The 25646-nt window shown below is 44.6% G+C and overlaps 1 protein-coding gene across 1 annotated transcript; it reads left to right on the plus strand.

The window, feature by feature from the left end:
* Nucleotides 1-1557: 1557 nt before the first annotated feature.
* Nucleotides 1558-25384, plus strand: LOC118431250 (apolipoprotein B-100-like). The gene is made up of 32 exons (XM_035842351.1): nt 1558-1705; nt 2818-2889; nt 5263-5387; nt 6174-6335; nt 6880-7002; nt 7372-7527; nt 7987-8203; nt 8561-8789; nt 9191-9418; nt 9815-9977; nt 10383-10550; nt 10950-11173; nt 11499-11742; nt 12469-12834; nt 13268-13498; nt 13936-14105; nt 14581-14793; nt 15361-15497; nt 15937-16073; nt 16525-16629; nt 17731-17949; nt 18349-18669; nt 19130-19369; nt 19681-19836; nt 20243-20400; nt 20803-20993; nt 21684-22045; nt 22307-22822; nt 23164-23658; nt 24075-24177; nt 24561-24722; nt 25108-25384. Exons 1-32 carry the CDS (start codon nt 1660-1662, stop codon nt 25371-25373), a joined length of 6705 nt encoding a protein of 2234 aa, XP_035698244.1. The 5' UTR covers nt 1558-1659; the 3' UTR covers nt 25374-25384.
* The last annotated feature ends 262 nt before the right edge of the window (nt 25385-25646 follow it).

Below are 25646 nucleotides of genomic sequence, written 5' to 3' on the forward strand. Positions count from 1 at the left end.
TGCACAAGAACTGTGCAATTCTATCAGTTGACTCATCATTACTAGGTACTTTTAGTGTGTAAACGCTAGTTCACCTTTATCCGTTGCGGGGTAACCTTTATCCGTTGCTTTTAAAAGCAGGATATTTAGAGATATCGAGTCGACGGATGGTGATTTCAAAGTACAATATTTTGAAATGTTTGATATACATATATCGATATATGGCAACGGATAGATTAATCAATCATATAGGTCACCCCTATATTTGACAATATTGAATTTTGACATAACAACGGGTATAGGTTACCACGGAGATAAAAGTTAACTACTTGATACGGAATATACAACGTCTCCGTATCCATTCAGAAGTCTCTCTCATACATACACACATATCACGGTTACCAATCTAATCGTTAGTCGTTACATAAGCAGATGGAAACTTTGGAACCATCGACCTTTTCCTACAGCGATCGCACCACGCCGCAGCCTGTCACAGTAGTGGCGATAGCAGAAGGACGTTTAGAAGATTAATGACTTTAAAATTAGGAATCCCATCGGGCAAAGTTCTTCAGTAATTTACCTGAGAGGGTCAGGGATTTTATGTTTTCGAGTTTTAAAAAATTGCACTGTTTTTAGAACCATCAACATTTATTGTAAATTCCCACATGTAAGGTCATGCAAGGGAACAAGCTGTTCACTGTACATTGTCGACTGTAAAAAATCACTTGTTTAAATTGGACGAGCTGTCTTTGTAAAGTTCTACTATCAAATTAAATGTTGGCGAAGATGAAAATTGAATAACCACACGCAATATTTGCACCAATTCGACTGTACGATGACAGAAAAATCATTAAGTTTCGTCATTACAAATCATATTTCCCGTCTTAAGTTCCTCTGAAACAGTACCACAACTTCGCAGTTACCAACAGATCCGTTTTAGATGCGTTCGTTCTGTTAGGTCGCTCATTTCACAGCCTTTAGGTACACCTTCTGAACGAACCTTCGTCACATACATAAGAGGAATAAAAATAGCGCGTTATATGACAGTTTTACACAACCGCTGAAGGGTAGGGTTGTTTTTCAGTCCGAGTGTTCACGTGAAGAGGTCGTGATCGCGTGCCGTGGACTTTAGACCTTCAGAAAGAGGAACAACAGCCAGCAACTTTCGTGTGTTTTTTTGCGGTTTTCCGCTGCCAGGAGACTGAATTCCTTACAAGCGTGCGAAACTCAAAGTTCGCTTTTCTGTACAAGCGTGTAATAATCCAAATATGCGATATGTCAGCACTATTTAAAACAAGTGTGCGGAGTACAACTCATACTAAATTGTTATCAAAAACAATAACCGCAGGTGTTGCTTGTGAAGGCGCAATAACACAGGACATAGTCAACAGGTTGTTTTTCTGGCCTTTGAATGGTATCTCACCGCTGATAACGGGAAACAGCTTAGCAATGCAAAACTGTTTGCCGTTCTGAGATTGCGATCAGCTCCGCTACCATCCACCGCAGGGAGGGGGCAAAAACTTCGGACTCTGAACCCTGGCAAACACGAGCTGTGATTGGTCGGAGGCTGACGTCACTGGCGGGTATATAAGGCGCTGACTGATTGGGGAAAAGCTTTACGTCGAAACGTCCCCAAGAGGAGCGCACGTTAACTTCTAACCGGCCAGCAACACAAGCACCATGAAGGCCGTTATACTTCTCCTCGTCATCGCAAGCGCACTGGCTGGTAAGTTTCCACGTTCTGTTGTCATTAGTACTTATAACTACACAGCTATGGGTGCATTTGTAATGTGTGGTAATACTTTGTAGCTATGTAAAAGTTAAGGCGAAGTGTGTCCGCAGAATCCGAAATTGTATCTGCTTACAAGAGAGTAAGAATACTGACAAAAAAGTGATGAAAAGGTCTGTATATTTCCGTGTAAATACTGCGTCAAGATGATTTGTCAGATGCAAAAGAAGCAGCAAATTCCGGAGACATGAGAGATGTTTGTGCGCTGTCCCGATTTGGTGACTGTTTCATATCTCTGAAAAATTGCTGAAGGGGGATTTCCTTTGTTGTGTAGCCCGAGAATGAAGAACCGACTATAAACCTTTTTTTTCAATACATCCTGAATTGTAGACGCTGAAGCATTTTACCACAGCAAAAAAAAAAACTCATACCCTATGCCAAAATTCCTTATCTACCACTAGAACCGTTTCCGCGGCCAATGATTTGACCCATTTACTGAATCTTTTGTCCATGAAGACCTTGGGTCCCGGCACAGTATTGCATCATGTGTTGGCAGCGAGGTTTGGTCCCGGGAGACCAGTGCAGCTGTAACCACAGCGCTATCTCATCGCTTTGTGCCCATAGGGAGTGTCTGTGACATTTCAGCACCGCTACAAACTTGATCATATCAACCAATGTGATGAGATATCTCGATCAAACCTAAACTGTAACTTCCGAAACACAAAAGAATTAAAATCACGCAACTTTTCGACTGACCAACTGAAAAGATTTGTAAAGGAATCCACTGGAGCGACTTCGATTCAGTCGAAAATTTGGGGAAAGTCCATTTTTGTGTAGGAAGTTACAGTCTAACTCCCCGGTATGAATTTTACCGAAGTAGATGAACTTAAAAGTTCGTCTTTGTGTTGGAACAAAGGAGGAACTTTACAACTATGGATTCCACCAACAGTTACACAGATGACGTTCCATTCAAATTTTCAAGTTGATGAGATAGCGCCGTTATCAAGCAATGCTTTGACCAGCTGACAGCTAGTTAAAGCATAGACATATTACTGTACGACAATTGGAAAGCCTATCTGACAGCACAATTTGTCCGTTCTCTCTTCCAGTGCCAGTTTACAAACCCGAAGTACAGAAAACCCAGAAAAGTGGACGCATCCCCAAACCGACCCAATGCAACAGTAAGTACAGTTTTATTTCTTCTATTAGTCTATAATTTGACGAAGAAATTAGACAAATAGTTCCTCATCTTGGGGACGCGGGGTAGAACAAAGATATCGGCTTTTGTGTCTTTTAGTGCGAAATAGTGGATCTGTTACTTGCACTAGTCCAGAGATTTTTGACATGAATGAGATACCGGAGATCCAAGATGTACTTATGTCGTTGCTAAGTGGATGACAAAAGTTCTAAGAAGAGGATTGTCCCCTTTTAATTGTCTTAAACCTTCCATCTTAAGCTCGTGGAAGAAGCTTAATGCATTTAACGTAAGAAGATCTTTTTCATTGTCGATTTCGGAGGCTTTGCTCCTTCGTCTTGAGCAAATACCATTTCTACTTCTCCGTCTGCAAAAGGGGGCACTACCATCTTAGCAGCACGGGCTGAAGACGATATAATTGAATTATAAAGAACAGGTAGACATCTAAATCCCTTTGGTAAGCAGGTAAAATGCAGATAAAGAAGCATGATCTGTTTGCAGAGTTGTTTTTTGCGGTATGTGAACAGTTGGGGGCGTGGGAGGGGGTGGGAATCAGGAGATAAGATAAACTCCGAACGATTTAGCGCGCACGACTGGCTACCGGAATGGTGCGCACCGGGCTGGGGTCTTGTCATATTCAAGGATGCTCTTTGTGAAGTCAGGATTCTATGGAGAGCTATAAAAAATCTAGATGTAATAAAAATTGATTCATGGATTTGAAGACTTCTTTGCTGTTGAAATAAGTGGGGTTACGGTATCCAGGGTTGACAGATTTCTGAAGTTGTCTTCAGCTTTTATAACCAAATTTTCCTGTTCAAAGAAAACGTCCCCAAGGCAGTTCTGTTTTTTTAAGTAAAAACCGATTAAAACATTTTGGGAGTTCGAAGACTTTTAGATGAAAAACACACTAATGAGGTACAAAGTGACCTTTAGGACCGGTTGCACGTATTTCACAATCCCTGTCCAAACTTGCGTAACCCTCGGGCCAAAGAACACCCAGGGTACACACGCGTGGGCCCATCCGTGTTGCCATGGCGACATCTGCTGACTCCAGCTTTTCTGCGGGGCGACTATAGTTAGTAAAACCGCAATGGTGACACCTACACTGATTGTGTGATAAATTATATTAGGCTTCAGTCAACATGATCTTTAGAACAGCTTTAAGTAGGTGTGCTGCTATAGAGTACAAAGTACAAAGTGATAAAAGACTTCACCCCGCTTGTTGTTACGTATCGGGGTTGGAATGCCTACGGACCTTGCCCCCTATTCATAACGGGTTGTTTTTCAGTAATACCTGTCGCTGGGGTCGGAAAACAATCGAATTTATTGACTTGTTTGTCACGGACATTGTTGAGGCGTTTGGGAACGATTTACGAGCGAGTGGTGTAGGTGCAAGAACGCACGTGTCAGACACATATATATGAAAAGCACTATAAAAGTACGCAGAATCTTTATAGAATGAATGTTTCCTAGTAACCAATTTTAAGATTTCTAAGATTATTCTGTATAGAGTTATTTTGAAACAATGCAGAACAGAAGAGAGAATATGTCAGTTCATTACGGAAACAGTGTATAGCTACAGTTCCTGTCAATATTTTTAGCCATTTTGGTTGACTCAGTCAGAATGTATTTTCGACCTTGGCACACCTAGCTGTAAACTAGGGGAGGAACTTTGGCCTAACCATTCTAAAAATAGCCTCAAAACCTGTTCGCGTTACGCCAGTGCCTCCTGGTGGAAACTCTTGGCATAACAACCATCCTTGATGATCTTTGGTCTCAGACTGAGGTTGGCCTTTGAGACAGATGAGTAGTGATGCCTAGTGCTACACTTGTACCTGGATATTGTCCTTCCACTGAACACTAGTCTCAGGGCAGACCAGGTTATTACAAAGGCCAAAACCTTTTATCAGTTATTTCCCCGATTATACTGTATTCGAGCAAGCTAGTAAGAGCTGTTCAAAGCATTGACTACCAGGTAGTCGTTTCTATACAAACACCAAGAATTTCTGCACGAAATTAAACTTTAAAGGAAAGAAGCCCACACCTGTTTTCTTCAGTCTACGTTTATAGAACTGTATCCCTTTGAAACAAATATCTGTTTTTTTCCCACCAAGATCTGTTTTCGTGACGGAAAAGTTTGTTCAAGAGCGTTTATAATGGCTTTTCTCGGTCGACGTCAGATTTTAACCGGTTGTCCGTTCGTTTTAGACAACCTACGGTTCAAGCAAGGCCAGCGTTAGACGTACAAGTACTAAAGCGACTATGGCTTCTTCTTCTAAGAGCGGTTATACCAGCTATATAGATACAGATACATTTCTCGGCCAACATAAGATATTTACCGTTTGTCCGTTCGTTCCAGACGACCTCCGATTCAAGCAAGGCCAGCGCTATGAGTACAAGTACCAGGGAGAGGCAGTGTCCGGCATCGTCGGAACGTCTGACCAGAGGTCTGGACTCAAGGTCGCTTGCAGCGTGGTCATCGAGGTAAGGAACCCGGCATTTCTTCTTCTTCAGCACTTCAAGTTAAGATCTTGGGCTTTCACTCTCAACTTGAAGCTCTGCACGACAAAATCACCTTTCAGTCTCAGATTCACAACTACCGAACACGCTCAATGAACACGATCAGATTACCGAAACCAAAATCCAACTCTCAGAAAAGACGCTTCCTGTACAGAATGTCACAGTTATGGAACAGCAACTAGCAAGTATTGGACTGCAAAATTGGACTGTAAATATCGACTGAGAAATTGTGTAACAACTGCTATGTATATTACTTTGTATGTTTTTAACTGTATGTAATGTGTAAATATGTATGTGACCATGACCACAGGAAGAATAGCTTCTGAGGAGTCTAAATGTGGATCATAATAAACTCACTCACTCTAAACTTCGGTACCAAAGTTTAAGATACATGAAAACTTGAGCATTGATAATCTGACGTCAAATTTGAGCTCCTAACAAACGTGTATAAGATATTGTATTGGCCTAAAGTATTCATAAAACTTTTCACCATTTATGAATAATTCTTCCAAGTCTTCAATTTCCATCACTTAATGCCAGCTGATCATTGCTTTTTTTGGTTAACTTAAGCTGTTTTTTGTTTTGTTTTTAACACCTCCTCCTTCGGGTGTCTGCTAAGTGCGAACTGATCGTGACCACCTGTGGACCTCCTTATTTGCAGCTGTTTGTTTATATGTTTGTGGTTTCGTCTCCAAGTGGGGTTGGTTGTTTATTTATTTGTTTATTTGTTTGTTTTTTCGGAACCCCCAGGTGCCCGCCGAGTGCGAGTTGATCATGACCACCCCTGAGTGCGTGCTGCGCGAGGCTGACCAGTCCCGCGGGCCCCTCAAGTTCCGCCGCACGCGCAACTCCGAGGACTTCAGCCGCCTCATGGCCAAGTACCCGCTCTACTTCCAGATGAACGACGGAAAGGTAAGGCCTCTTTTTCCTTCATTGTTTGTTGTTTTACTTACAGTCTAAAGAAACACGAATAACTGGAGAGAAGAACATAAAGTATTTGTAGATTACAACATGTCTTAACTTTGATTGGAATCCAAATTATCTTAATCGTGATTTTGTTTTAAATTGAGAATTGAGAATACGAACAACCTTTGTTATCTGTGTCTTTGATTTGTTTCCCATTGAAATCCAAATTTTCTTCAGCTTGACTTTACCTTACCTTTGTTGCTATTGGAATCCAAATTGTCTTCAGATCGACCTTGTCTTACAATGTCTCCTATTGAACATCTAAAGTTGTCTTCATTCATGGTTAGGGCATAAAAGACCATTTTCTTCTAGATCACTTCAGTGTCACTGACGAAGGATAGTGGATATTATCTGAAACGTCTGACCGTTTCCAAAATCATATCCAGTTGCTTGAGTAACTGATTTTTTTGCATATCTTATTACCTGGATATCTTATCTTCATCGACGTACGAGCAACCTTGATTGAACCTTTAATTCGTCTCCCGGTCAGGTTGAGCAGCTGGTCTCCTACGAGAACGAGCCTCTCTCCATCGTCAACATCAAGAAGGGTATCCTGTCCGCCCTGCAGCTGCAGTCCGTCGAGCCTGAGCCCAAGGAACAGACTCTGGAAGAGGTGAGATATGTTATATCAATGACATTGTATCATAAGCAGTCAGATATTTTCACCATCTATACAAATTGGCTCATACAAAGAAATAGAATGTGTATACTCTGTATAGAAAGTGTCTACTCTATAGTATAAAAGCTTAACTGTTGTTGGGTTCGACTAATCTTTTCTTGAGACAGTGGAAGACCAAGGACCCCACCTTTTCTACAATGTGTGGGTTCTGTGATGTTAGGAGGAAGGTAGTTTTCTTTTTGTTTGTATACGCGGGGAAATTTGGATGGACTTAAGTGGCCTCTTTACAAAGCCCTTTTCTTTCGTGATCGTAGAAGGAACAGTGACTGAGTTGTCTAATACATCTCCATCTCTCCCCCACAGCGCGATGTCCACGGCGTGTGCCCGTCCGTGTACACCGTCGAGTCCCAGAAGCGCGGGAAGGTGTTCTCCGTGTCCGTGCAGAAGGACCTGACCAGCTGCAGCAAGCCGCACAAGTCCAGCCTGCAGGGAAGCCCTCTGGCCATCCTCAAGGACCTGGTCAGTTTTACTCTGGGTCTCTTTATGTACTTTTTCGACTAGTACAACCACGATTAGTTACAAAGTCTTTATGTTAACTATTACAGCCTGTCTTCAAAGTAAGGCAGCCCTCTGACCATCTTCAAGGACCTGGTCAGTTTCTAAAGCCATATCAATGTTAGATCTACAAGCAAATATCCTTTTAGCCAGTGTGCTCAATGCAATTTTACATGGACCACTTCTGAACACTGACCTGGCGCTTACTGTGGCAGTATCTATTGTCCCTAAGTCAGGCCTTGCCCCAACCTGTTGCTTGTACAATGCTTCCAGAGAAGAACACCATAGTTCTGTAATTGTATACCAATATCACGTTCTTAGTAATAAAAAAGATATCAAAATAGTGATAAGCAACGACCCTTTCATCATCCTCTAAGACTATCAAGTTGATGTGCTCATAGAAAAACTATTCTCTTCCCACAGAGCCTCGCCGCCAACTACCTGCTGAACTCCACCCAGCGGTGCCGCTTTGATCTTGACGGTAAGACACAGATCCGCGGGTCCAGCTGTGCCGAGGTCCACACCTACAGGCCCTTCTCCTACAACAGCAGCCGTGCTGGTGCACAGACCAACGTTACTCAGGAGATCGGGCTGGACAAGGTCAGCCGTCTGAACAGCAGGCGCTACGAGACCAGCCTGGGTAAGGAACACTTTCTCTTCACTTTCACCTTTACTCCTCTTCCCTTCCCTTCAGAGCCTACGAAACTAGCCTGGGTAAGGAAAACTTTCGCTGCCAACACTTAAGATGGGAAACGTTCTTCCTGAAGGATGAAAGACATGTATTGCCTCTTAACAGGTCGTTGTTACAAGAAATAAAGAAGTCTCATTTTGATGCAACGTGTAGTGATATCAGATTGGTTTTGTAAGGTGGAAGCTACCATACTTGCCATTCTTTTGCGATCCAGAACCCAATAACGTAAGAGTACCGCACAACATTTCCCTAGCTTTTATCGTTGCTGATTTAGCAACTAAATCAATGATATCTTTGCCCCAACAGCTAACAGGAGGATCGGCGACATCGTCTACGAGTTCGAGCAGTTCCAGGTCCCCATGAACAAGAGCGCTGCTGGCGCCCTGGAGGCCCTGTACCGCCTGTCTAACGCCACCATCAACGAGACTAAGCTGGAGGCTCCCCGCGCCTTCGCCGACTTCGTGTCCGCTCTCCGCGTGCTCGACAACGAGACTCTGAGCCAGGTCCTGCCCGAGATGCTGGCCAGCAAGGCTAGGTACGGGAAGCTCCAACATTTTTTCTTACTCAACTCTATTAATTATATAGACCTATATTGACACACCAAAAGTAAAACGACTTTCGTAAGGTCTACAAATCTGAGCAAACAGGTGTATACAAATGAACTACCTACATGAAACTCTATGAATAAGTCCCAATATATCAACAAGATGAGTCTAGAGTATCATAAATATCATTAGAAGGACCTATGCATATGTACATCTAGGCGAGACTGCAGTCTAGATGTTTCTTGTTCCTTAGCAAACGTTGAGGGAATAGTGTAGAGTTAGAAGGACGGTAGCTTACATACACAGAGCAAAGATGTGCATAAGGCACTTGTCTCCATAGCATTAGCCCCTGTGGCGTCGCCAATAACACCTCCCTCCTGTTTCCCCACAGTGACCAGGTCATGCAGGCTCTGCCCCAGTGCGGCACCCGCCCTTGCTTCTCCGCCATCCGCCAGCTCGTGACCTCCGGCTTCCTGCCCAAGGCCGTCGCCGAGACCGCCGTGTACGCCATGGCCTTCCTGCCCTACCCCAACGTGGACGCCATCAACGAGACCCTGAGGGTCGCCCAGTACAACCGCAGCCGTCCCGCTGTCCTGGCCCTCAGCTCCCTGGTCTACAGGTGAGTCGGGCTATCTCTTAAACCAGCAACAGGAGGGGGAAAAGCCGATGCACACTTTTGTGGCTCGCCTCCTGTCGTCTGGGTATTACGACATAACCAGACTTTTGTCGCAATCGAAAGGCTTTTCTTCGAGAATGATTCTATCAGATGCTTGAGTAAAGAGTACCTCGATCACCCAACCACCCAATAAACCAACCAACTAACTAACCAGTCAACCAACCAACCAACCAACCGACCGACCGACCAACCAACCAACCAACCAACAAACCAACATGGCCTCTTCCTTAGATCCCTATTCTTGTTTGCGTTCCAATGATGTAGAAATAGTAGCAACTCAGATCTGGTGTTCTTAAATAAACTACACGTACTGACCATGGTGCCCCCTTCCACCCCCAGGTACACCCAGAACAACATGACCGAGCCCTTCCCCCAGCCCGTTGTTGAGGCCATCGAGTACCTCCGCAGCATGATCGGCTTCGACTGCACCCCACTGACCAACAAGGCCTTCAACCCTGTTGTCTCCGCTGAGGAGCAGGAACAGATCCTTCTGGCCCTCAAGGTAGTCACTGTTTGTTTCATTTTTCTTAAGTTGTTTGTGCATGCCTTACCTTTTCTTATCCACAGAACAAGGCCCTAAGAGACACAGAACGCTTTGGCATACTGTACTGGATAATGACAGATGTTAGTTCACCTTAGACGTGAAAGGTTTAGGTTGTACATCAAAGTTTTCTTGGTCTGAAACGAATCCGCTAAAGAATTCTCAGAAGAATAGTTTGCTGTTTCTTACAAGCTTGTCACTTGCACTTGGTCCTTGAGTATCAAAATCTTTACTTTAGATAGTTTGGGACGATTGAGTGAAGAACATAGCCAAGAACCTTGGGTTATCTTTTGATTTACGTTCTTTAATATTTGAGATGATGCGGGATGATTGCAGAAGATTAAAGACCTTAATGTTCTCCCCCAGGCTGTCGGCAACATGGGCCAGGCCGTCCAGGTCCTGGACAAGACCGAGCGCCGCCAGCGCCTGAGGCTGGTCCCTACCCTGGAGCGCTGCATCAAGAACCAGCAGGTGCCCCGCAACATCACCCTGGCCGCCATCCAGGCCTTCCGCCGCATGGAGATCAACGACGAGGTCAGAGGAACATACATGTCTCTTCTAGTTTCCAGGAAGAATTTCTCCTATAATTTCCAGGAAGAGTTTTGCTCTGTAATTTCCAGGAAGACTTTTGTTCTGTGATTTCCAGGAAGGGTTTTCTTCTGGAATTTCCACGAAGAGTTTTCTTTTGTGATTTCCAGGAAGAGTTTTCTTCTGTAATTTCCAGGAAGAATATTCTTCCATAATTTCCAGGATGAGTTTTTTTTCATAATTTCCAAGAAGAGTTTTATTCTGTACTTTCCAAGAAGAAGAATGTGTGGTAAGCCCTAGCCTTTGCATTGGAGCTAGGTTAAATTAGCTTTTTCTTCAATTTGTGTACCAACACGGATGAACTTTCATGATTTTTACCATCTTCTTGTCTTCTTTCCACTTCAGATCCGCTCCCTGATGCTGGACATCGTGAGGGCCAAGAACAACGACAGACAGGAGGACTCCGAGAAGCGCATCGCCGCCTACCTGGTCCTGATGAAGAACGCCACCCAGCGCGAGATCCGCAAGGTCGTCAAGATGGTCGCCACCGAGCCCATCAAGCAGGTCCGCTCTTTCATCGCCTCCCACCTCCGCAACGTCCGCTCCACCGAGGAGCCCACCCTCCAGGAGTGAGTGTCTGCTCTTGCCTTTACAATCATTTTCTATGCTCATTTTCTATGCTATAAACACCAAACCTCGGTAGTAGATGCCTTTAAGTAATCTCCAGGCAGATTTAACGGTGACATAAGGAGCTTAGCTGGAATGTGACCGACAAGCCCCGGCGGCTGTAGAACAAGGCCTTGTGATGCTAAATGTCTGATCCTAAATGCAAAGTGTTCATTTGTGTATTGTGGACGATTGCCATCCCTGAAGGCACAATTGAAGTAAGATGATAAATTTGAAGTCATGAGAGAGTCTCAGAACACTTATACCCGACGTCTTGTGATGCTCCAGACTGAAGCAGACCCTTGAGAAGATCCTGAGGGAGGAGAACGTCGTCCTTCCCGAGCCCGAGGACTTCCGCAAGTACTCCCGCAACTACGAGGTGTCCAAGGCCGTGCCCCTGCCGTTCCTGAAGGACCCCGTGGCCGCCCAGCTGCAGAGCGATGTCGTCATGGACCCCGTCAGCTACATGCCCCGCTCCGCTCTCACCAAGATGACCATCAACGTCCTGGGACAGTCCATCGACCTCTTCGAGGTAAATTTCAATTTACTTATAAGACAATTGAGTTGCACTTGAAGAAATGATATACTCTTTCATATACAGGACAAGTCATGTTCCATTGTGTCTCATGACGAAAAATGTTGAAGACTTTCAGTGTAAAGAAATCCCACTGACATATAGATTTTAGAAAAGAACTGACGACGATATATTCTCCATGACAATGAGAAACGCTTTCGATGTATCTTTCTTCCTCTTTTTCTTCTAATCGAACAACACTGAAAACCTACTACTCTCCGAGGTAGATTTTTTTTGCTTATTTCATGTTAAGACAACTGGGGTCCTCCTTTAACTTCATAAAAGATATACTCATTCAGATACAGTCATGTTTCATTATGTGACATTCAGTGTAATACTTCCACTGAAATGTCTATTTTAGAAAAAAAATTAATTACAATGTGTCTTAAGGGCAAGGGAACCATGGGAAGTGTTTCGACGGGACTAGTGTTTTTTTTTTACTTTCCTACTTTTGAGACTGGTTCATAAAAAGTCTGAAAGTCTACTATAATGAAATGTTAGAAGAATGAAAAGTATTAAAAGCTGAATAAAATGATTCAGCTAAATAATAGGCATTTTAGTAGAGTTACAAAGAAAGGATGAATGGAAGAAAGAAGAAGAAAAGAGGCAGAAAGAAAAGAAAGAAAGACGGAATGGAGGAAAGAAAGAAGCAAACAATAATAATAACTATTTTCTCCCCACCAGGCCGGTATCGAGGCCCAGGGCATGGAGCACACCATGGAGTCCCTGTTCGGCCCCAGCGGGTACTTCCCCAACCAGGCCCTGAAGAAGATCCTCTCCCCCATCCCCTACGGCGACAAGGTCCTCAAGATGTTCGGAGTCGACAACAAGCCCAAGCAGAAGTTCGCCACCCGCCAGACCCTGGACCGTAAGATCGTGGACGGACTGAAGAAGCTGTCTGAGGATGTTCAGTACAGGAAGGACGACCTTCTGGCCTCCTCCTACATCCGCCTGCTCGGCACTGAGGTGTCCTTCATGTCCACCGAGGACCTGAAGAGCACCATCGCCATGGCTCTGGACGCCTACAAGAACTCCGCTAACATGATGAAGGTACGACTGGTGCACTTAATGCTGTTACATAGCGTCAAGTCCATTGCGTAACTTGCGTTATTTATTCAATTGTAGCTAAGCAGATAAAGAGAAGAATATGGTATTCTATTTATATGGAAGTACAAAACCATCGAGTTTTTTGGACGTATCATCCATCCGTATGATATGATGTGCAAATACCACCGATGTAAAATCAACTATCTATTGATAGCTTAATACTTCTATAGAAAACTTAGGCCTACTCTTCTCCACACCAAAACATTAAGGGTGGCCCATTTCAATGTCTTGCGAATGTCTTAAAATGACCTGCTTTTTCCCCACACCAAAAACTATTGAGATCCTTTTAATGACTTGAGAATGCCAACGATATACAATAGACTTCCCAACACCATCTAAGGCAATCGTGTAACCATCCTTCTCCTCCTCCTCCTAGCTTCTGGACCCTCTTGCCGAGGGCATCGAGAAGAACTTCACCTCCTCCTACAAGTTCCTGGAGGCCTCCACCTGCATCCCCACCGCCATGGGTATCCCCCTCAACGTCTCCGCTAACGGCACCGCCACCACCAAGCTCACCGTCGGCGGCAAGTTCGACGTGAAGAAGATGTTCTACGCCCCGCGCTCCGCCGTCGTGGCCGGGTACCTGCGCCCCAGCGCCTCCGTCGAGGTACTTGGACACTTTATTATTCCGTTAGTTAACTACCATCATATATGCACAACTAACTTTCGTTTGGACACTATAGTTTGCATATCTCGCAGATCGCAGGATACAAAATGCTGAAATCTTTGGAAGTTGGGAGCTAACCAACAATATGTGTAAGCAGCCAGTCTTCCTGGACGTAGAGCGTACAAATATAAAACATACAAACTATATAAAAGTCCATACAGATACTAATCTGCAGCTAGGCAAATTGACTGCTTGATATCCACGAAAAAAACTCTGCCAAAACATAGGCTTACTGGCAGATTGAATGCCAAAGGCAAACCGCTTATATTGATATGAGCCTGTGTATTGAAGTCTTTTCATGGCATTAGTTTTTGGTTTCAATGTTATGCAAGTGTTTTTGCTGTCTTCTAACTGTTCTGATGTGTAACCCTGTACAGGTGGCTGCCCGCATGATCATCTCCCTGCCCGAGTTCTCCGAGTGCGGTATCCAGGCCAACGCCACCGTCCACACTGCCACCCAGGTGGCCGGTAACGTCACCCTGAAGGAGGGTGAGCTCAAGTTCAACATCGAGGCCCCCAAGTCTCCCGTCCCCATCTTCAACATGAGGTAAGGATTTCACCATCCTTAAGTTTTTTTATGAGACATCATGATGTAAAGCTAAAAAGGAAGCAAATGGGCGACACCGCTATACTTTCATTTATTGATGCGGCACAAAGAAATTATTTTCGAATGTAAACCATGTTTGAAACGATACACAACATATAGCCGGGGATAGACGGCAAAGCTGTGCCATTTTTGGTACTTATGTTTGTTCATCCCTCTAAAGCTACCGGTAGTTTCTTGTTCGGGGAAAGAACAACACGCCATTTTTGAAACTCAAAATCTGTTCATCCCATTACAGCTACCAGCACGTTCTTGTCCGTCTGGTCATTTTTTGACACCCCACCAAACAGCTTTCCTTTACATTTTAGAAGTTCTGAACAGCAATCATCTTCAAAAGATACACAACGTACAATCGTGGATAGATAGCAAAGCTGGGCCAATTTTTTTTATACTCAATGTTTGTTTTACCCCTCTACAGCTACCAGCAGTTCCTCGTCCGTCCCGACGCCGTCGAGTACATCCGCCCCATCGAGCACGACCGTGCCGAGCTGGTGAACTGTACCCCGTCCGTGCTGGGCCAGCAGGTCTGCCTGTCTCTGTCCTTCTCCAACGCCAGCTACGTTCCCCTGGCTCCCTACTTCCCCATGACTGGTGACACCAGCTTCAACATCACCCTGGTGCCTACTGATGAGTAAGTGTTACTGTTATCATCAAAACTATTACATCAAGGATACAACTTTTTATATCCTTGTGTTTTTATGTAACGTATCGGAAACGAAGGAAATGCACACCAAACTAGTTACAGATAATGATAATTTCATTCAAGCTTTCAATGTAGTCAGAGTTGCAAATGAGAATCCTTTTGCCAGTTTTGGCAGCTTGTTTGGCTTTATATTCACCGTGCCTTCATCTATTCACTGTTCAGAAGACTTGTCCTAAGAACAAGCACAGATTGTCTTGACGTTCACTGATAAAGATATAAAAAAAGTTGCTTCTTTAACTCAGATGACTCCTTGTTTCTGCATAATCCAGGCATTAAGTATGTTCAGATTCCTGGTCCTGGCATCCTCGTCTCAAAGCTCACTGCAAATAGCGTGCGAAAAAAGAAAAGTTCTTTAACTCAAATGACTCCTTGTTTCTGCATAATCCAGGCGTTAAGTATGTTCAGATTCCTGGCAATATGGCTCGTCTCAAAGCTAACTGAAAATAGCGTGCGAAAAAGGAATAGTTCTTCAACAATGACGATTTTTTTCTGCAGGATCCAGGCTTTCTCCGCCGCCATCAAGTACGAGCAGGACCGTCAGCCCATCCGCCGTCTCCGCACCCTGAAGGAGAAGCGCGACCCCACCAACTTCATCGTCAACGACGTCTTCCGTATGGAGGTGGCCGCCCCAGGTGAGAAGGGACACTTAAGACGTTCGAAAAGACAGCCGAGATTGTGTTATTTAACTTATACACAAGATGTCCTAGATCTGGTTACTCTAGCAGTAATGAACTATAGTTTTACTCCAAGTAACAGTACAGACGAAGAAATGAATACTTAATCAAATATCTAATGGCAACATCTAACTAATATGGCAATCTAACTACGATGGTACGATGGAATGGAAAAAAACTCGTACGTCCGTCTACACATGTTTCAAGAAGAGAGAAGATGCATGTTAAAAAGATATAAGCAAAACACAGCATAATTTTTCCTGTTTTCTCTTTTCATCTATCTTACTGCATTTAGCCTCAATGGGGAAATAAACTGCATTGTCATAGTATGAGCTACATTATAGTCATGATGTGGTAGTGTATGGGATATTTACTTTGCTTTCGTTGTTTGTTTCAGGCAAGAGCGCCAAGCGCAACATCACTTCTCTGCTGCAGGTGTTCCGTAACCAGACCCTGATGCAGTGGAACCTCACCATCCCCGACATCTACAACTTCACCGCCTACCTGGGCTTCCAGAACGAGACCGTGCCTCAGGTTTGTTTGTTTGTTTGTTTATTTTCGCAAGAAAATAATCAATCCCTAAAGAGGAATTTCCACACCGATAGCTTCGTTCCGAGAACTGCATAATTAAGGAACAATTTTCCACCGGATTGTTTCACTGTGGGGTACAATCTAAAAGAAACAAATAAATCAAAAGTACAAGTACAATACAAAGAGTTCCAATGTGGCAACAGCACACAAGAATAATTCTTAAGATATGAAAAAAAAAAAAAAACATAAGATTAGAACTTAGCCGAGTCTATTTCATGGGGCTTGTATGGTTTATCAGGTGGGTTTTAAGGGGAAGTTTCAACGTTAGAAAAGAGAAGACTTTTTGTATATTTGCCTGAAGGTGGTTTTATATTAGGGCACTTGTAAACGTTAGAAATGAGAACACTGTACATTTGTCTGAAGGCTGTACCATATTCTTCCATCCCTGCTGCAGGTCGCCAACGGCTACACCGTGAGCCTGAACGCCACCTACCGTGAGCACCAGAACGCCAGCTGGGTCATGCGCTACCGCAACGAGAGCAACCTGCACACCACCCAGGTTAGTAGACTGGCTAGTACACTAAGACTAGCACTATTGCAACTATCGTTATCACACGTGTACTACTAACACTTTCAAAACCAGAGCAACCAGCACACCACCCAGGTTAGTAGACTGGCTAGTACACTAAGACTAGCACTATTGCAACTATCGTTATCACAAGTGTACTACTAACACTATCAAAACCAGAGCAACCAGCACACCACCCAGGTTAGTAGACTGGCTAGTACACCAAGACTAGCACTATTGAAACTATCGCTATCACACATGTACTACTAACACTGTCAAAACCAGAGCAACCAGCACACCACCCAGGTTAGTAGACTGGCTAGTACACTAAGACTAGCACTATTGAAACTATCACTATCACACATGTACTACTAACACTGTCAAAACCAGAGCAACCTGCATACCACACAGGTTAGTAGAATGGTGCACTAGTACACTAACACTTGGACTACACAAATAACTAGTTCTACACGATCACTTGTTCTACCAAAAAAAAAGGAGCAACCTGTACACCACCCAGCTTTATAGGCCAACGTCTTCTGTACAACAATACACTAATATGATGCTGCATGTACCAGCCTTCATAGCAGGCTCTCTTTGGCCTTTTTTTTTGCACTTTTGCTGGCCATTTCTTTTTGCGGGCCTCTCTGATAGCCGGCCATTTCTAAAGTGGTCGGCTATCAGAGAGGCCAGCAATCAGCGACCCAGTACAAAAAGAAATGGCCAGCAAAAGTGCCAAAAAAAGGCCATAGAGAACCTGCTATGGAGGCTACATGTACTACCAGCACTACCGTAGCGGTAGTCCCATGCACACAACCCATGCACCTGTACCTTTCTGTCAGTAAGACGTTGATATGATGTTGACACGAAAGAAAATTCATTTTTCGCCACTTCGACTTGAACTAAACAAGACAGATTGTTGTACTGTACAACAAAAGAACATATATGGAACCTTTTGGCTTGGTGGAAGAACGTCATTCCAGCCTATTGTATAGCAGAAGACTATAGATGCAGAATACAATGACTGATGATAATAGCACATTTTATAAGAATGTTCTTACATCGTGTTTTTTTCTTCATATTTCCCAACAGAACACCTTCAACATCCCCGAGCTGATGTTCCACGTGTCCAACAACATGTCCCTGTTCTGGAACCCCTGGAGCAGCCTGACCCAGTTCGAGTCCCGCTCCAACAGCTCTCTGCGCCTGTGGACCGCCAGGGCTGACCACAACATGACTCTCATCAACGCCGAGGACATCTTCCGCTCCGGCTTCAACTCCTCTGCTGAGATCGACCTCACCCCTCTGAAGGTTCGTTTCAACTCTAAGATGTCTATCTGTTCATTTTAAGGTTTTGATGTTCAGTACGCTCATCCAAGGCTGTCCAAATCATCCTAGATCCTGTGGCTATTGCAAAGGGCTAGCCCTGCTGACAAATTAGACAATACAAATGGACCTTGGCGAGGACAATATAAAAAGCTTATCATATAATATCTTGTACCTGTTTTCACAGTCTGGTTGGAAAGTCAGCTTTGTTTGCTTGTATAGATATCGCTCCGTCAGCTGCCAATGGCAAAAGAGTCATTGATCTTCTTGGATTCAGTTGAACATTATCTACGACAATCATTAAGAAGCACAGGCTCTTAACGTACAATGGAAATGTTCAGTTTGATACCTTTGAGTAATGAAAACTTTTCTGCCTTATTGCAGACCATCGTTCCTCAGATGATCGAGAAGGTCACCAGGCAGCTGCCCCAGCAGGTGCAGGAGATCCGCGCCGTGCGCGATGTGCCCTACCTGAACGAGACCCTCCTCCTGGTCAACCAGAGCGTCAGCTTCTTCAACCAGACCATCTGGAACACCACCTACATGCTGCTGAACATGTCCCGCCCCTACGTGCAGGCCGCTCTGCCCGTGGTGCAGCGCATGTACCCCACCGTGCTGAACGTCACCGTGCCTTACACCAACTGGACTGTAGCTAACATCACTGAGATCATCACCAACGTGACCGGACAGGTCAACATCACCGAGGTAAAGACACCATCAGCACAATGACAACATAAGCGCCTTGTACATGTTACTTCTCCCCTGCTGTTTTTTGAGATATCACAAATGGAAGTTTTAACATTGGTCGAGATCCAGCTCGAACTAAACGTAAAAGCTAAGATAGATATCCCAAATGAATATATGAAGCGATGTCACAGCTCTGTGTTCAAATGCGTATTCTTTGTATATAGTTGATATTCTGAAGTCAACAAACAGTATATATCTAAAAGAGCGAAACTGCTAAGTGATGCTAACGATATGTGTATGTTTTGAATATTTAAGATGGACTAGATACGAACTGTAAAGGACGATTTTCATCCCATACTATGCGCACCCTTGTATCAAGTAGGCTTGCCTCATAGAACTGTAGTTATGTGTCAGTAGATGCCATGCTTTGCACCTTGTACAATTGTTACCTTTTACAATAAAGTTATCATCTATTCAGGTGTACAAGAACGTGACTCAGCTGGCCATCGAGCTGTCCCAGAACGCCACCAAGTACGCCTACTGGTACTACAACGAGACCAGCCTGTACGGCCAGGACTACGCCCGCCAGTACTTCCAGCGTCTGCCCGAGCTGCTCACCAAGCACCGCTCCAACGTCTCCGGCGAGGTGCAGTACCTGAAGAGTCAGGGGGTCCTTCTGGAGATCAGGGTGCCCACTGTGAGCAACGTCACCGGCCTGGTTAGTTTGTCTCTTATATCTAACCTGTATTGGTTTCGTTGGCGTATATGGGCGCCGCCATTTTGTCCCAAGGGAGTTGTCTTGCTGGAGATAAGGGTGCCCACTGTGAGCAATGTTATCGGCCTGTTTAGTTTCTTTGTTATATCTAACCTGTATTGGTTTTGTTGGCGTATATGGGCGCCGCCATTTTGTCCCACGTTAGTGTTGTATGATAGTTAAATTAATAATCATTGACAAGAATATTTAAAAAAGTAGAAAAGTGAAATTGGATCATCAGCAACGAATTTAACTCATGACTACCTTGTTTCCAGGTGCTGAACTACACCGGCATGCTGACCAACTACACCGCCGAGCTGATCGCCAACTACAGCCCCGTGGCCCTGCCCAACATCACCCTCCCCAACATCACTCTGCCCCAGATCCCCACCAACTTCACCACCCCCAACTTCACCGTCCCATACCTGCAGGTAATTGTAATTCTAATTGAAACATGTACTTCCTTCCTTTACTCAAACTATGACGAATGTATTAAATCACTATAAAAACAGCCAAGATTAAGTATATACTGCAATTAGTATGTATCTAGTAATGACACGAGAAGAACTATGTATCTTTACCGTTTTACCTGTCTATGAGTGATATGTTAAGAACAATTCTCTATCGCAATAATTCTCTTTAGACACTTGTATCTGTTGTGACTAGTATTACGTTTACTTAGTAAGTAAATAACAGTAAAAAGGTACATGATGTGAACGAGTCAGAACGACATGAACCAATTCGCAATTGTATTCCCAGTTCAATTCAATGCATGCGTTGCGTTCACTGTGAAATTTTACAAGGGATGATAAACCATTACCCCTACTACTACCACAGTGGTACGTTCCCAAGTTCAACCTGACCGTGCCGACCGTGAACGTGACCCTGCTGACCGAGATGGCCATGAACATCACCAACAAGACCATCCAGGTCGGCGTGCAGTACGTCATGCCCTACGTGGAGAGCTACATCCCCCAGCAGCTGTACAGCAACTGGTAAGTATTTATCTATTTATTCTTATTCATGCTTTTCTACAACAGTGGACGGTAGGTTGAAAGGTGTTCCTTGTCAAGGTTCCTTGTCATTTTTTCAATGTCTTCACACCGACACGATCACGGTAAGCTAATACAACAAGTATTCAATAGATATTGATACAAAAGACTCTAGCAAGGGCGCATCGAATGATGTTGACCACGTACAAGGCTACTCTAGACTGTAAGTGTGGCGAATCTGTTTCGCATGGTTGAGTAAAGTTTCCCTTGAAAGAATGTCTAGACGCTAGAAATACATCCAATGATCCAATGATTACAAGAGCCCATTTTCATCCCATGCTACCTAATTACCAGCAAATGGCATACTTTGCACCTTGTACAATAAAGTTACGTTTGTGTTTGAAGGTACGTGTCCATCCCCACCCTGGAGGTGATCCGCATCCCGGCCTTCGGCGAGCTGCGTGGTCTGTTCAACCTGAGCGCTCCTCTGTACAACACCAGCACCGTGCTGAGCCTCAGGAACGAGACCGGCATGATCGCTGAGGTCAGGTCTCTGGCCAACAGCACCTTCGACTTCTACAACTACACTCTGATGGGTAAGAACGGCTTCTTAGATCGTTTACGGGCTGCGTCTTAGATCGCTCAGTTTTGGTGCTGCATCGGCTAAAGCCTACATGACTCGCTTTGTTTGCACTAAGAAACACCGTGTCTATATATGTTCTTCTAAAACACTTTATCTATACCTTGTATCCTACTTCTACAACTACACTCTTATGGGTAAGAACGGCTTCTTAGATCGCTCACTGGCTGCACTATATGTTTATGTACAATGTATATGTATATGTAATGATATATGTTGATAGATAAAATATAACAGAGATCTCTGCTATATTTTACCTGACCCTTACCTCTCTCGTGAACTCAATGAAAAGCGGCCTTCAGGCCTATTTGAGCTTCTCATGAAGAAATAAAGGTTCAAACAAACCATATAGATCGCTCTGTTTATGGTGCTGTATCAGCTCAAGCTCACTGAAATATTACTTTTTGTAAGAAACATCGTGTCTATATATATTTATGTACATGCGTCCAGAACTCACATCGTGCCATTGACTTTCCCCAGCTACTGGCAACACCTCCCTGTGCCTGTGGACCCGTCGTCTGAACGTCTCCTCCACCTTCAACTTCCACCCATCCATCCATCCATACATACATACATACACACATACAGCAGTGCGTTACAACCAGGAGCTGTCCATAACTCATGACCTGCCTTTCACTTTCCGCAGCTACCGGCAACACCTCCCTGTGCCTGTGGACCCGCCGTCTGAACGTCTCCACCACCTTCAACTTCACCCACCCACTTGTGCGCTGCAATGCCACCCACAACACCAGCGTGGCGCTGTGGGACCGTCTGAACGTGACCACCAGCACCTGGGCCGAGCTGAACACCACCTTCCCCGAGTCCCGCACCAACCTGACCCACGCTGGTAACTACAGCATCAACCTGACCGGCCTGAACATCACCAACAACTTCACCACCTACGCCAACCTCAGCAACTTTGCACTCGGCAAGGTCGGGCACAACTTCACCTACTTCGCTGACCTGACCAGCATCAATGCCACCACCAACTTCACCATGAAGGCTAAGGTAGGTTACCTCTCACACCTCGACTTTTGCGTTATTGTTTTAGCAGACCATACTCTCAGATATTTACAGAAAATGGCTACAATATAAACAACAAAGTACTCGCTACTATAAACTGTATGTTTTATCTAAATCAGAATGACATCAAGCATCCTCTAAACGGAACAATGTGTAAAATATACACACTACCGCCTGTACTCTTAACTTCGATGCAAACTATATAATCAGCACTACACTAATCATAACCCTTATCATTACCACAAGGTTGAGAACATCACCAAGATCAGGTTCAGGCACTTCGCCAACGTGTCCTCCTGTCTGTACACCGGGCTGAACGCCACCCACAACCTGACCGCCTCCCTGAACGTGAGCCGCCTGGTGCAGGCCCGCCTCAGCCACGCCGTCAACTTCTCCGGCGACTACCTCAGCAGCAACCTGACGCACAACCTCACCGTGTCCGGCAACGCCTCCCTGTGGGACTACCCCATCGCCCAGTGCGAGCTTCGCCACGTCGCCAACTCCTCCATGAACTGGACCAGCGCCAACACCACCTCCAGCTTCGTCGGCTTCGTTAACGTCAGCATGGGCGGACACGCCAGGCTGGAGAACAACATGACCGTCAGGGCCTGCCCCCGTACCCTGAACTACACCACCAACACCGCCGTGTACGGTAACATGAGCTACCCCGAGATTCACCTCAACCTGACTCACAACTTCACCCACAACGTGGATCACTGGCAGTCCTGGAACACCAGCATGAACACCACCGCCTACTTCAAGGTAGCCAAAAGCAAATCTAAAGCTACATGTAATTCAACGGCAATGCCTCATCTTAATATTACAGTAACTGTGAATACCTTCACTTCATGTGTGTAAATCTAGTGCAATATATTGTATGTATTGCAGGTAGCTAGTATCAAATCCTAAGCTGCATATAACTTAATGCTAACTCATTATTTGATACTACTGTAAATGCACTTATACGAACCATGTCTTGCGTGTGAACCAATTGCAACATATTGTATCTACGTACAGAGGGCATAATTTAGGAATAAAAATATTTTAGGAATAAACTATTTTGATTGAGTGATTGACTGATTGACTGATTGATTGATTTCCAGCTGAACGAGACCCGCGTGCCCCTGGTCTGGGTGAACATCACCATCCCTGCCCTGTACGCCAACCTGACGCACAACATCACGGCCAACCTGACCCGCGCCAGCCAGAACATCACCATGAACATGACCGCCCAGGCCCAGCAGATGCGCATCTCCCACAACTCCTCCTTCTGCAACACCAACCAGAGCAGCTGGGTGGTGCACAACACCTCCGTGGTCGCCAACCTCACCTGGATCAACGTGACCATCCCCTTCTACAACACCAGCGTCTGGGAGTTCATCGGCCTGCAGAACGTGTCCTCTCCCCGTGAGCTTCAGTACCTTAACATCAGCGGCGTCGCTAACTACACCAAGAGCCAGGAGAACTACACCCTCCCCATCCCCCTGCTCGCCAACCTGTCCACCCCCAACCTGACCATCCCCGTGGGGCTGCGCACACCTGCCTTCAACATCTGCATCCCCATCGTCAACTACAACATCACCGTGCCTTCCATCAAGGTACTAGGATACTTCGTTACTTCATTAGTTCATTCCGTTAGCTAACGTACAAGATTTGTAAGCATACAATTATCCCGGACATAAAGTACACGAGAGGTATACAAGGAACTTGGATACTTTTAATAAGTCAATTAGTTAACGTGCACGGTTTGTAAGCATACAATCTTCCTACATAAGGTATACAAACATAAGACATACAAACTAGATACAGCTCCTTTCAGCTAGTACCTACATTCTATATCTAATCAGACTGATTTTGTACATATGAGTAACTGACAGATTGAACGTTACAAGACAAAACGTTCCCTAACAATATGGACTGATATATAAGTCTTCTTCTTGTCATTTGTTCTTGGTTACAATCCAATAATCTGTGTTTTGCTGACATGACGTGTAACCGTGTTGATGTGTGACAGGTGATCCCTGAGTACCTGTACGTGCCCTACCTGTTCAACGTCAGCACCCCGAGGAGCATCCCTGCCTTCACTGTGCCCATGAACATCTCCATCCCCGGTCCAGGTAACATTCATTTACTTCACTCCATTTAACCATGGAACTCTCTCGATGGCGACTGTTTTTCTCCCTGTATACAAGTTTCAAGCCTTCAAAACCAGTGTTCACTGCTATTTTCTAGCATAATAATTTCCACCATCCGTTCATTGCATAGAAGTGGTCTGACTTCCATATCTTTGGATGTGCACAAAATGAAACTCAAGACTACATTTGAATGTGAATGGCCCCTGAGAAATTATAAGTGTTGTTTTCGGTAGAAGTGAGAAACGTGTGGCAACTGTGAAGCATGACAGAAACCTCAGAAAAAAACATAATCAGTACCTAATTGTAACTTGAGATTATAGAGTACTGTACCTAATGATTTGACGGTTGTTTTTTTCTTTCTCCAGGTAACATGACCTACAGCCAGAACGTGAGCTCTCCCATCTTTAACATGACGTACGGCTTCAACTGCAGCCACGCCCGCCCCCAGTACAACCGTACCGAGTTCAACATCAGCGTCTTCGGACAGGCCAACTCCACCATCGAGTACTTCAACTACACATATGTTGGTCAGTATGGTTTGGTTTAACCGTTTACCTATTCATAAGAGGTTATTTTTACTTGATGGTAGTATTACTTTTATTATTATGCCAAAAGAAGGGGTTTCAATCGGGCGGCAGTCCATTTTTCATCGCAAAATTCCAAGGAACTCCGCCTCATGTACTAAGATTTGTATTCTGTAGCAAATGAACTAAGCTCCTTATGAAGTTTCACTGGCAATGATATGTGTCACACTGTGTATATTTATGGCTTATGAAGACGCAGAGGTACAAGGAAACCAGTAACTTTGCAAAACATTGTCATGTCAGTAGCCTTCTGTCCATGTTACCTACGTGTATGGTATCATGCACGGTAGTATCCTAACTGGTAGCATTGCCTCGTGTGTTGCTCCAGACCAGGCCAACACCTCCATTGAGTGGAACCTGACCCGCCCGTTCGAGAGCAAGATCAACGCCACGTTCTTCACCAACCTGACGCACCCCATGTACTACTTCCGCCACAACTCCAGCATCCAGGCAGCCTTCCTCTCCATCAACATCAGCTCCAACACCAGCGCCGGCCTCGAGGTACCGCAAAAAAAACTTTCATTGTTCATGTACCTATTAGTCTTAAGACTGCAGAAACTAGAGCACAGGACTGTGCTACGTGGAGACACATGAGGAAGAGGAGCAAGCCAGTCCCTTGCCTAAGCACTTAGGCACATTTGTGAACTGAGATTGATTATGGTTGCTATTGGAGTGGACTTAAGCTAATCAGAATAGTAGTCATCAATCATAACTTACAATTGATTAATCAACCAGTCCACCAATCGATTGATTGATCGCTCAATCGAACAATCAATCGACCAATTTTCATGGGCAGTAGGTAAGCAGAGACGTGAACTGATAGAATATAATCTGACAATCATAAACAGTTTCCGTTATCGCATGACG

This window comes from Branchiostoma floridae, chromosome 15 (genome assembly GCF_000003815.2).
Source record: "Branchiostoma floridae strain S238N-H82 chromosome 15, Bfl_VNyyK, whole genome shotgun sequence".
NCBI lineage: Eukaryota > Metazoa > Chordata > Leptocardii > Amphioxiformes > Branchiostomatidae > Branchiostoma > Branchiostoma floridae.

Coding starts and splice junctions, on each gene's coding strand:
- LOC118431250 (XM_035842351.1), top strand. CDS start 1,660: ATGAAGGCCGTTATACTTCTCCTCGTCATCGCAAGCGCACTGGCTG. Junction 9,978..10,382: donor AGATCCTTCTGGCCCTCAAG/GTAGTCACTGTT, acceptor GTTCTCCCCCAG/GCTGTCGGCAACATGGGCCA. Junction 20,401..20,802: donor CAGCAGCTGTACAGCAACTG/GTAAGTATTTAT, acceptor TTGTGTTTGAAG/GTACGTGTCCATCCCCACCC.